Genomic DNA, 13253 nt, shown 5'->3' on the forward strand with positions numbered 1-13253 from the left:
TTATATATTTGTCAACCTTAGAGCAGTGTCCCTAAATGTGTATATATATAGAAGAATAATCCTAAACTCTAAATCCTGAAAATAATAAATACATATACTGGTGTATAAAATATATGGTCAGTGAAATTTTGTCTACCTTAATATATTTGCAAAATGGTTCAACTAATTCCCCTTAATAAAATGGTTCAAACAATATAGGTTCGTTAATACTTCACATCCACGCAAGGTGCAAAACCGCTATAACAATCACAAATGTTTTCATCTGTTCAATAGTATAGATATTCTTAATACTGAAAAATGTGAATCACTCAAAAATGTGAATAAAAATGTGAATTATTAATACTGAAAAAACTGAATCACTCAAATATTCTTATAAGAAATATTTAAATTTATCTGAATTATCTGATATTTCATCCAAAAACAAAAATATGACTTTTACCTGAATTATTTAAGATTATGCTTAAAGCGAGAACTAAACCAGAATCCAATTGAACTCAAGATTTTAACAGGTTTTTAAAATTGGTATCTAAAACAAACTAAAAACCAAAACAACTAAACTGAAACCAAACTCAAACTTATAAATAACTAAACAGTTTCTATATTTCTTGAATAAAAAAATCAAAAAAAAAATCGAATCGAATCGAAACCGAACTAAAACCTTAAAAAAACTGAATCGAAACCGAATGCGTAGCTTTAAACATATTAGTGAACTAACAAACAATAAGTTTATCAATAAAAAAAATTCTGCGCTTTTAAGCGCGGGTCAAAACCTAGTTGTTTGTTATAGTCAGGTTGGCCTCCACGTTTACTAATTCAGAATCTCTCAACTAGCACATTTACTAATTCAGAATCTCTCAACTAGCACTTGAAATCTATTATATTAAAAAAGAATCACTCTGAAAAAATCTACTTATACAAGGTTGTTAGACCTTTTCACTAGACTATTAATATTTTGGTCTTATCTTAAATTTATACTAACAATATAGTGCCACATATTTCTTTAACAATGATTTAATCAATTTAATAGGTGATATAACTAGATTTTCTAAATTTTCTAAGATTTGCCTTAATTAAAATATTTTAAATTTTTTTGACATGAATCAAAGCCATCTGTGATACTTATATATTTGCCGATCATATCTACAATATAGCCTAAAAGATAATTAGCTATATATTAATTAATAATAAATAATACTCATTTCTTTCATGTAAACAAAACATTGTGAGATTCACGAGTGGACTATCATTATTTAAACACATGACATATAGACTATGCAATCAGAAAATATTTACTTACGGTTTTAACAATTTATGGTTCACGACTTCACATAGTTTTGACTGGTAAAGCTAAAAATACACATATCAGACACATATCAAACCTACTAAATACACAAGTTTAACAATATTGATTTTTATATTTGTATATAGTCCATGGAGTTATATTAAAATGATTTACAGTTATATATTTGTCAACCTTAGAGCAGTGTCCCTAAATATGTATATATGTAGAAGGATAATCCTAAACTCTAAATCCTGAAAATAATAAATACATATACTGGTGTATAAAATATATGGTCAATGAAATTTTGTCTGCCTTAATATATTTACAAAATGGTTCAACTAATTCCCCTTAATAAAATGGTTCAAACAATATAGGTTCGTTAATACTTCACATCCATGAAGGTGCAAAACCGCTATAACAATCACAAATTTTTTCATCTGTTCAACAGTATAGATATTCTTAATACTGAAAAATGTGAATCACTCAAAAATGTGAATAAAAATGTGAATTATTAATACTAAAAAAACTGAATCACTCAAATATTCTTATAAGAAATATTTAAATTTATCTAAATTATCTGATATTTCATCCAAAAAATAAAAATATGACTTTTACCTGAATTATTTAAGATTATGCTTAAAGCGAGAACCAAACCAGAACCGAATTGAACTCAAGATTTTAACAGGTTTTTAAAATTGGTATCTAAAATAAACTAAAAACTAAAACAACTATACTGAAACAAAACTCAAACTTATAAGTAACTAAACAGTTCCTATATTTCTTGAATAAAAAAATCAAAAATCAAAAATCGAATCGAAACCGAACTAAAACCTTAAAAATAACTGAATCGAAACCGAACGCGTAGCTTTAAACATATTAGTGAACTAACAAACAATAAGTTTATCAATAAAAAAAATTACGCGCTTAAAAAACGCGGATCAAAATCTAGTTGTTTGTTATAATCAGGTTGGCCTCCACGTTTACTAATTCAGAATCTCTCAACTAGCACATTTACTAATTCAGAATCTCTCAACTAGCACTTGAAATAACTCTAAAAGTGATTTTTGGCAAAAAAATAACTCTAAAAGTGATGGCTATGTTTGGTTCACATTGAAGAAATCTTCTTTCATTGGCCATGTTAACGTGTTGTATAATATCAGTCATTTTGTGGGCCAGGTGATAAAATCACTTATGGATGCATTCTAATTATTATTCTTTTGTTAAATTGTATGCATTCCAGCAAATTGGCCTCGAAATGTATTGTTACAAACCGACATCGGTATATTATAAGCAAATCATATCATATAGTTTGTTTCTTGATTATTGGTATATTATAAGAAAATTATAACGTCAGTCATACAAACAAAACCTTAATCTTAACCTGGGCATAATTCATATAAGATTTGTTTCTTGATTACTTTTGCATCTGCATGGAAATGAGTATATTATAAGTTCTTAAACAAACATATTCTTAATTAATTTATAGATAACCGTAAGAACGAAATTAGACTGAGTTATATATTTTTCATTGACTAATATAAGGATTCACAAGGTAAAAACACGTAGATCCTACGTAACACGGAACCAAGGTTATAGCACATTAATCCACGTCCGTGTAAGCTAATTACTAATATTAACTACAACGTTAAGCCCATAAGTATCGCTTCCTATTTAAAACTCAGCCACCGAGTCAACTCGCTACCAGCACTGATCAGTTTCCCAGTTCCGACCAACGTAACCTCCCATCCCGGAGGTACTGACGGTCAAAGGACGGCTCCGCCGAAGCATCCTCCGATCGTAAACAGAGCGTTTCTCAAGATCAGAAAGCGTACAGTACGCCGCGTGGATCTTCATGAACTCATCCCCCGAAGAAGAAGAGTTCGTCCGATCAAGTCCCGCCACGTCGGGATGGCAGATCCTGGCCAGTCGCCGGTAAGCCGATTTGATGTCCTGGGGGCTCGCGCCGTGAGGAACCTCAAGAATCTCGTAGAGCGAAGCGGTGGCCGTCGTCAAACGCCGCTGTAGCTGATGCAGTCTGGGAGAGTCCTCCGCGCAGGTGTAGGAGAAAGAGGCGGATGCGAGAGGAGGCGATATCCGAGTTGCGCGAGATGGCGGAGATACGGGGGAGAGAGGCGGAGAAGAGAGGATTGTATTAGCGAAAGAAGTTGGAGAAGAAGAAAACATCTTTCCTATGGAAACGGCTGCGTTTTGCGCTTGCTGTTTTTGTTGGAGAGGGAAAGTCAGACTGAAGAAGTAGTGGAAGGATCTATTTATAGGGAGCAATTGCTTGATTAATACTCAATTAGTGTTTTAAATTGCACTAGAGATTTGACCGGGCGGTTTTTTCGTCTATAAATTTTAAATTTTTAATGTTTAACATTTTTGCTTAAAATTTAAAATTTATATTTTATAATTCTCTATCTTTAGTAACTTTTAAAACAAACATTATAATAAATAATAATAATAATAATAAGACTATTAAATAATATTTATAGTTAATTTTTAGGAAAAAATCATTTTTATTATTTTAGTATATATATTTTTGATTATGAGATAGTTTAACACATGTCACATTTTTAAATATATAATTGTCATGTGCCACAATCATGTTAATTAGCAACTTCGAAAAACCAAACTTTATATAATAAGATATGTTAGAATAATAATTATATAATTTTATACATTAAAAACTTTAAATATAATCAAAATATACATGTATTTATATATTGACAGATCGGATCAGATATCCGCTTCTCAAAATTTTAATATTTGTGATTTGCTTCAGATTTAACGGATACTGATTTTTAGTATTTGCTTTGCTACGAAAGTTTATGGATATCCGAAATTCCAAAAAATTCAGATCAAATCGAAACGAATAACGAATCGAATCAAATTTAACGGATAAAATGTCCAGTCCTATCTACTTGTATGGAGACGTTATTTCGACCATACATTGTTTGTTGGATATTGAGAAGACAGAAATATATTTTTAGAAGGTAGATGAAAAGTCTTTCTATACATCTAAGGTTTGCCTCCCACCATACAAACATATACTGTTAAATATTTATGCGATTTTCTTATATATATCTGTGGAGAAATTTCTCTTCGCTAGATTACACGATAAATGCCCTCTTTGTTTACCTATCGCGCGACATGCGATCTGCGATTGGTCGTATATTGCAAATCGCATATTGTTGTTCGTTTTGATGTTGCGCGACTGATCGCACGACCAGTCGCGGATTTCCATTCAAGTCGTCCGAAAAAACAGCGATTAAAAATTAAGAAAATTTTGATCGCGCGACTGGTCGCAGGTCGTAGATCGCAGGTCGCGCGACACGTAAACGAATATAGTTTTGGTCGCAGGTTTAGTCGCAGGTCGCAAATCACAGATCGTGTGATACATAAACTAACGTAATCTTAGTCGGAGGTCGCAGATCCCGCGATACATAAACGAACATGGCCAAGATAAAAATAAGTAATATGCATACATTCTCAGATTTATCTTCTAACGAGAGATATTATGGTTGTCTCATTCAAGGAAAAGTCGGTTATTTATTTTATTTCTTACTAATTACTATTCGTTGAAGAAAAGTCGACTGAATTATTTTATTTATATGGTGTAATAATTATTTAGGAGGAGGAGGGTAGTTCAAAAGAACCGGAATCACGGACCGGAAGGAGATTATTAACCTCATTTTTATAAGTGTCAAATCATTGACCTAAGGTTCGTGACAAAAAAAAAAGACTTAACCTAAGCCTTTGAATGTTAATAGCATGGTAACTTTTGAAAGAACAAAGTCAATTCACGTGGAGTTTCAGTAAGTCCATCAGTGATAGATTATCTAGTAACCAAATGATCCAACTACGTGTTATTTAAATTGATAGTTTCAAAGATAATCACAAGTTTAAGTTGTTGTCAAAACCATTACTTTGATGTCTTAAGGGGGAGAGCCGGCTCTTACCAACATGGCATTTGCCATGGGTCCATGGGTCTATAATTTTATATGTGTTGTTTTAAAACTTATTTAATCTGTAAAAATTATTAAAAAAATTCATAATTAAGTAAATTAAATTTACTTATTAAAAACAAAACAATAAAAAATATATATATTCACCATTAGTTTAGAGATGCTTTTTTTTATTTGTCTCAGGTCTTAGAGCACCTTCAACAATGATTTTAGGAGGAGTCCTAAAGATTTTAAGAAAAGGAAAATAAAATAAAATTAAGAGAAAATGTGTAAAAGTTCTAAACTTATAAGTTTTAAGAAACTATTAGTATACTCAAAGGACACTTGTCTATCTATGAGTGATTTAATTAGTTTTAACAAAATAAAAAATAAATAAATAATTATAATATTAATATTTTTTATTTTAGAAACTTATATAGTTTCTTGTTGATGGAGGTGCTCGTAGAGCTCAAGTTAAAAGAAATATAAAAAAGAAAAAATATAGAAAAAAATTATAAAATGGTTTATATTTTGTGTTTCGCCTGGGGTTTTTATATTAGGTAAGACGGCACTGGGATCAACTTATGAAAAATCTCCTGCCCATTTCAATCTCCCTTAGGCTATGAATGTTTCAAGCGGTTTACCTATACCGCACTGCAGGACAAAAAAATTGTCGCCATTCAACTTGGTTTTCTGTTTGTAAATATTATTTATTAAAAAAAAGAAAATAAATATAAAAAGTAAAATGCGGTACAAGGATAATAAAGGAACGCACGGAACGCACCTAGAGAAAAGAAAAAACCAAAAGGGTGTGTTCTCTTCTACTGTTTTAAACTAGTGCAATTAAATTTTTCAAAAATAAAATAATTGGCTATAAATCTTAATAATAACATATTAAACTTCATCTTTCAAATATATAAAATAATTTTAATATAAAATTAGTTTTAAAAATCATATTACTATAAATATATTATATTTATCCTGCAGTTATACTATTCATCACACATGTCACCATTCATACTTTGTCTCGAACCGTTTATTTTAGACAAACCGCAGTTGTTCCGCATCATGTGTTTCTCTTATACAAACCGCAGTTAAACCGTACTACAGTACTCAATCCGTTTGTCCCGCACCGCACAACCCGCTGCTACCATTCGGAGCCTTAGCATTTTTTAAGTTGATCTCGCATAGAGGCTAATGGTCCATATTTTGGCTATAGAAGATGGTGATTGAGTGATTGTTTTAAGCAAACTATTGTAATCTCTACTTCTCCAACCACGTGTTTGATTATCTTTGATACCCCAAAACAAGTGCTATAGCTTGCTATCAAATTCCAATTGGTGTGGTTAGTGCCGGTCGAATCAATTCTTTTTCATAAAACTTATCTAAATCTTGTGGATCATACTCATTCAGTCTATTTTTTTTCTTTTACCTTTAAGCTTAACTGTGAAGGATAATTAACACGTTCAACAAAAAATAAAGACACATTGTTCCGGTATTAAAATTAATCAAATAAGAATTATCTTCAAGAGTCAAGACTTTTGACATCTTTAAAAGCCAAATAACTTAACTTTTCTACTTTGGTTCGAATGGTGACTGCGGTTTTGATAATATAAGCGGTGCAGAATTGAAGTGCGGTACCGTACAACTGCGGTTTATGCGGTTTGCGGGAAAAATGCAGATTTGATTGAAAAAGTAGTGCGGTTTTGATAAAAAAAAATAGTGCGATTTTAATATAAAAAAAATAGTGTGGTTTTGAAGAAAAAATAATATAAAATTAATGTGAAATATTTCTGAAATATGTTTTTTTATAATTTACAATTTTCATTTATTTTTTAATTCAAAGTTGAAAATTTAATTTGGTATTGAATATATTAATATAGTTAATGTAAAATAAATATATTAATGTAGTTAAAACTATTTTTAGTAATTAAGATATAATATTTGTTTTTCTTAATTTAAAATACTAATATTCATTTCAAAAAAAAATTAAATTTATATATATATATATATATTCTTTACTTTTATAATTTTAATTACTATTTTTGTTGAAATAATTTTCTTAACTTTATATAAATATATTTATAATACTAAATAACGAAAAATATAATACAATAGAAAATACTATCAAATACTTTAATTTCCATAAAAATAAAATACCATAAAATTAACTATAATTTATCTTTATAATATATTTTACTAGAACTAATTACTGTAATTTTTTAAAAAATGATGCTATTTTTTTCTCTCTAAAAATACTAACCTAACAGAATTTATCCGTGAGCACTATTAGAAATTTAAATAAAATAAATTATTTATCGTATATTTATTTTAAATATATAATATTTTAAGTTCTTTTCCATTAGTAAATGAATAGAAAAAGTAAATTTCTGTATCACAAATGCAAAACTCTTCAGAAACTAGGCAAACCACTATATAATCACTAGGGGCATTGCCTCCGCGCAAGCGCGGAGTTGTAAACATATTTCTTGTTTCATCTCAATATTTGTTAGGGTTATTGTAGCTGTGAATTTTGCGTTTTGGGTTGATCATTGTTTTTTAAGTTTTTTTATTGTTATATGGTTAGAATTGTGATGATGTACTGTCTATGCACTGTTCTCCACTCATGAATGACTAAATTGTATTAATAATGTGATTGATATAGTTTGTGTTGTTGCTTGCTGTGTCACTAAGACTTATTGTTTATTTGTCTTTTTAATTTGTTACTTGTACTGTTGAGATTACATAAATTATATTAAGGTTGTTGAGAGTACCTTTTGTTTCTGGATATTTTTTTCTCCAGTTTAGTTGTGTAAGTTGTGTGTATTAAGTAATGATTTTTTTTATTCTTATTATGTTGGTTATATGCTTTTTTACTTTTAAACTTATTGTTTTTACCGGACCTTTAAAACAAATATATGGAGACTTGTAGAAATAACTACAAAATGAGTGATAATTAGTATTTGGGTCTTAATGAGTTTTAAACGAATATATGTATTTCTCATAAGAAGACAATAGCGTTGGCATGTTGACATTGAGCATGTAAGCTATTTTTATAAGACTAGAGGAGTGAGCATGTGGAGATGTTGTTGCCGCCTTTGTGTCTGTTGGGATTGTCTCTTGTATCTCCTGGTGTGGCTGTGTTTGTTTCTCTTTTATTTGATGGGTAATATGTAAACAAAAATCATTGTTAGTTGTATTTATCAGAGTTTGTAACTTACTCTGCTTTTTTGTTTAGGTAATTTCACTGATCTTGGTTGTCGTCTTCGTCTTTTTCGTAAACATCTATGAAAGTAAGTTTGTAAATTGTTAAATATTTTGCCGTGTAGTTTATATTTGTTTAGTTGGGTCAATGCATGTGTCATTGAGTTGATTGGTTTGGTATATTTGTTTTGAAGTTTATTTGTAAGATTAGACAAAAAGAGAGGTGATCATTAATGATTCGTCTTTTTTGGGATTCTAGTTTTTGGTGTTTTGATTGTTTGAGTTATTGTGGTTTCTTTTAAACAGTAAAATAATGATTTGTGTAAAATTAGATTGATAAGTAATGGAGATAAATAGACGACCACAAATCTTGGGTATGAAATATTTTTGATTATTGATGCTAGCACAATATAGACAATAATATAAAGGGAACTATGTGTTGATTGTTTCTTACGGATCAATGAGGAGACGAATAACAACTCGAGTTGTTTCTTTGGTGAGGCCAGAGCCCTGAACAGAACAGATTTGCCTAACCACATCTATGAGTTTAAATATCAGTTATGATATCAAAACATAATATAAACCCAGATGCAATATGATTATATATCTGGGAGTTCTAGGTTTGTGTTCGCAATCACTTGGAGATTGTTGAACAGTCTAATCTTGACTGAAGATTGATCTCAGGAGCACCCGTGATGACTTCATCAATAATGGTTAGTGAGATGAAACGAATGAGGAATGGATGATCAGTTATCTTGTACATGCTTGAGCACCCAGAACCTCAAAACGATCGACTTTCACAATGGAACCAGCTTTCAAAGATGGCATGTAATGATTAGCACGTCCGACGGGAGTAAACCCATGAATCACGGAATCTGCAGATAATATTATTCAACAAAAATCAGGAAATAAATTAAAATAATTATGTTAAATAAGTGTTATAGATCGAAGATTAACTAACTTTTTCATCAAGGAAGAGAACTGTGATTCCCACAAACTCCCTGTCTTTCTTGAAGTTCAGGGAATCCCAGAAGTGAGGAAGCGAAAGGCTATGCTCTGACTACTACGACCAAGACGGAGAGATTCGAAGGTTGAGTGACGTACGCCGGGACGCCGGTTTGACGAATTGGAGAGGCAGAGAGAAACATTTTCTAGTAGTTGGTTAAATCTAAGAGGAATCAATGAGTTTTGTGGAGATGCATATTGGGTTCATCAAAGATGCGAATCATATATATAGGGTTTATATAGTGGCTACAAATCAGGAACATTTATGATCAAGCAATTTAAGATGTGGACATAAAGAGTTCACCGGTGAAACAATAAATTACGAACAAACACATGACGCAACTCTGTAACTCAGACTTGTCTGAAACAGTGATGAAAAGAACCCAAACTCATGTTAAACGACAACAATTTACAATATGAGAAAACTATAATTGTTGCAAACTTGAGCTTTTTTCATATAACGTGATGAATCTCATTTAAAAATAAAACCCATAACACACTTGTAGACCCGACCCTCAGAGGAAGCCGAAGAAGCAAGAGCTTTCAACCTTCATAAATATATATTAAGTTCGACCATCAATGTACAAAAGATCATTTAGCTTAGTGGTATAAATGTTGGTGTTTATATCTCAATAACCCGGATTCGAGCCATGGACGTGGCGCGCTCACGAAAACTCATATATTATAATATAGATTTTGCATCATCCAATTGTACGATTAATATTTATGTAAAGTCAAAAAACTTTTTATATCCCAGAAAAAAAAAAGAAATAACGCACATATTATGCAAAACCGCTGGTTATATGGTATTGGACAAAAGTAAGTGCGGTCCCACTTGCAAATATGTTGTTCCAAAAAAAAACGCACTCACCTTTTTTTTATTTTTTTGAAAAACGCAAATCATAGAAACTAAAGTGATTGGTGACACTGCGGTTTTCGGTAAAAAAAGTTGAATTCGCGAATTTGTATGTCACCATTCATTACCTTTGTATAAAACAATCGTAAGTGACGACAGAAGATTGACACCATTTCGTGTGTGACACCATTCCCTTCTATTACTACTTTAAGCATTTTGTGCTTTCTCGTCATCTTCTATTTATATATAAATTAAAATAATACATAACTACGTTACACGTACATACGTATACGTAATCCATATGAATAAGTAATATACCTTATTATTATATTTCTGCGACTTGTACCATTAGTATATTACCATATCGACATTTAGCAATTTACAGCGTTACAAAGCTAATAGTTAATTAATTAATCACATGAATGAAGCGATTACATTATAAAATGATAGAGACAGGAACGTGAAAGAAGCTAAATCCAGCAACGTTACACATTAGTCAACAAGGCTCGAGAGATAAAAAGCAATAGCTATATACCAACGTCGATAAGGTTCTACGGACTACGGTGTACCTTAGTTCAGTAGATTCAATCCCGCGTTCTAAAACCATTCACATTATCATCACCGTTTACTTGTCTCAGAATTTTGGTGACGCCCATATTTGAATAAGTATAACCACAGCTTTGTGACATGAGCTTTTTTTATGTCTTTTTGAAGAGAGGTAAGCTTGTTTTGCATTAGGTTTTGTATTATTTGCCACTGTAGGAATTCATACCGGTCTATAACGATTTATAAAACTACTTATGAATTCAGTTTACCTAGAATCTCATTCCAATACTGAAATAAATCTAGATTTAGGATTTCAGATATACCTGATTATTTTGCAGCGGAAAGATAAACAAACCAAGTCGAGATTTCTAGCACTTCAAACGTCGTGTCTCTATTGGTATCCACACGGATACGAACTGGATCGATACGGGATGCTAGTGCCGTTGAGATCAAATCTCAAAACCTTGACAAACTCTTTTGTCTCCTTAGGGTTTTTCAAGCAGTAGTGCTATTTCTTATGTTACTCACATAAAACATGAAAGCCATCTAATATAGCTTACGTGTGTGACCTAATTCTAATCTCATTAGAATAGTGGACTTAGCCCATTAGTCTAAATCACTTGAGCTCACATACGATCAATGTTGCATTTACATGTTTACATATATAACTTATATATATATGTGTATATTATATATCATATATATAATATAAATACATAACCCTAAAATATCCATGATCCAATTCGCTTAGGTGTGTGACCCTATAAGATCATATAATATTAGTAATGAATTTTCAATTCATAAGTTATAAGCGGTTTCTAGCAAAACATTATAACCACCTAATATGATACGATTGTCGGAACCTCAACGTTAAATTCTACTAAAGTTAGTACAACAGATTTCAGGACATTCCCAACAGCCACACCTGACACTATTGGCAAAACAGCTTTCCTCTGACTGAGTCTCTGACTTGGTTAAACGTTCATTTGTTTTGGTGTTCTTTCTAGAAAAACATCATCAATATTGTTTGCTACCTAAACCATTTGAGAAGTTGAATCATGTACTTTCCACTTTCCACCATAGTTTATTAAGAGCACATGGACGCAGTCTCAGCAGAGATCTCTAGACGGGCCGGCCTTGGGCCAAGTCCATTTTTCGTAGGCCCCCAAATAAATAAAAGTCCAAATATGTAAATTCATAATTATAGATAATGAAATCACATGGGCTTCATGTACATTATAGTTTTATTAAATGTTTAACTGATTGAGCCAAATAACAGAATGACCCAATAAATTTTCAAACAAGAATCTATAAAGCTAAAGATTTTGACTAACGGTTTTTTTATATATTCTAAGTTTTCTCCTCAAAAAAATATTTATTATGTTTTTTTTTTCTTGTGAGGGTCACGTATAAACAACACACTGTTTCACTTTCACTATTCTTTTCTCACTATTTTATAATTTTTTCTAATTATATTTATATATATAATAGATAGGCCCCTATTTTTTAATTTGTTTCAGGTCCCCGATTTCTCAGGGCCGACCCTGTCTCTAGATAAGAAAGGTAGCCAAGTGGTTAGAAATTCCGAATCAATCTTAAGATCTGGTGGCTAATACTTACGGGGAAAAATGTTGTTCTTTCTTTGTTGTCGATTGACTAGCTCCATTCTCTATCGCGTATCACACACTATCGTAGTTTGGGTTCGTACGGACGGAAGAGAGGTTCGCTTACTTTTGGCGCTCTTTTTGAATCTTGCACTCCAAAAACTTCTACGGCGGACTAATAATGATTTACTAGGTAGTAACCCGCGCTATGCACAAAGTTAAATCGTTTATTAGATTATTTATTGTATGTTATACTAAGGGACTTGTTGTATAGTTTTTATGGGGATCATTCATATATCCATTCAGATTTCGGACTTTTAGGGTTAGAAATTTAAATTGTATTCTGATATTTACAAATTTTGGTTTGGATTTGGTTTAAATCATTGCGGGTTTGGTTCGAATTTGAGTTCATATACCCATTCTAACTATGTATTTTTTAACAAAAAATCCAAATATACTTAATAATACAATAAAATAATATGAAACATAAAAAATTGAATAATGTAAGATTAAATATTTAAATTTACATAAAAATTAGTTCAATTTAAATATTTGGATGGAGAACAAATAAAAATTTTCAATATTTTGAATATTTTCTGTTATTTTTAGATATTTATTTGTGACTATATTGATTTAAAATTTAAAATAATTAACATATTTAAATATATAATTGTGATTTAGATATTTTTGGTATCCAAAATATTTTAGTTTGGATTAGATTTGGATCTGGTTATCTGGATATTAAACTTTTAGATCTATCTGAGTACTTAATCAATTTTAGTTTGTGTTTAGTATTGCTTTCAAATCTA

At 30.8% G+C, this 13253-nt stretch overlaps 1 protein-coding gene across 1 annotated transcript; it reads right to left on the reverse strand.

Annotated features, from left to right (window-relative positions):
- Window positions 1-2786: 2786 nt before the first annotated feature.
- LOC125583767 (chaperone protein dnaJ 11, chloroplastic-like) lies at window positions 2787-3523 on the reverse strand. The gene has a single exon (XM_048751262.1). The coding sequence runs from the start codon at window positions 3464-3466 to the stop codon at window positions 2981-2983; it is 486 nt and encodes a 161-aa protein (XP_048607219.1). The 5' UTR covers window positions 3467-3523; the 3' UTR covers window positions 2787-2980.
- Window positions 3524-13253: the final 9730 nt, after the last annotated feature.

The sequence above is a fragment of the Brassica napus genome, chromosome C3, assembly GCF_020379485.1.
Source record: "Brassica napus cultivar Da-Ae chromosome C3, Da-Ae, whole genome shotgun sequence".
Classification (NCBI taxonomy): Eukaryota; Viridiplantae; Streptophyta; class Magnoliopsida; order Brassicales; family Brassicaceae; genus Brassica; species Brassica napus.

Coding starts and splice junctions, on each gene's coding strand:
- LOC125583767 (XM_048751262.1), bottom strand. CDS start 3,466: ATGTTTTCTTCTTCTCCAACTTCTTTCGCTAATACAATCCTCTCTTCT.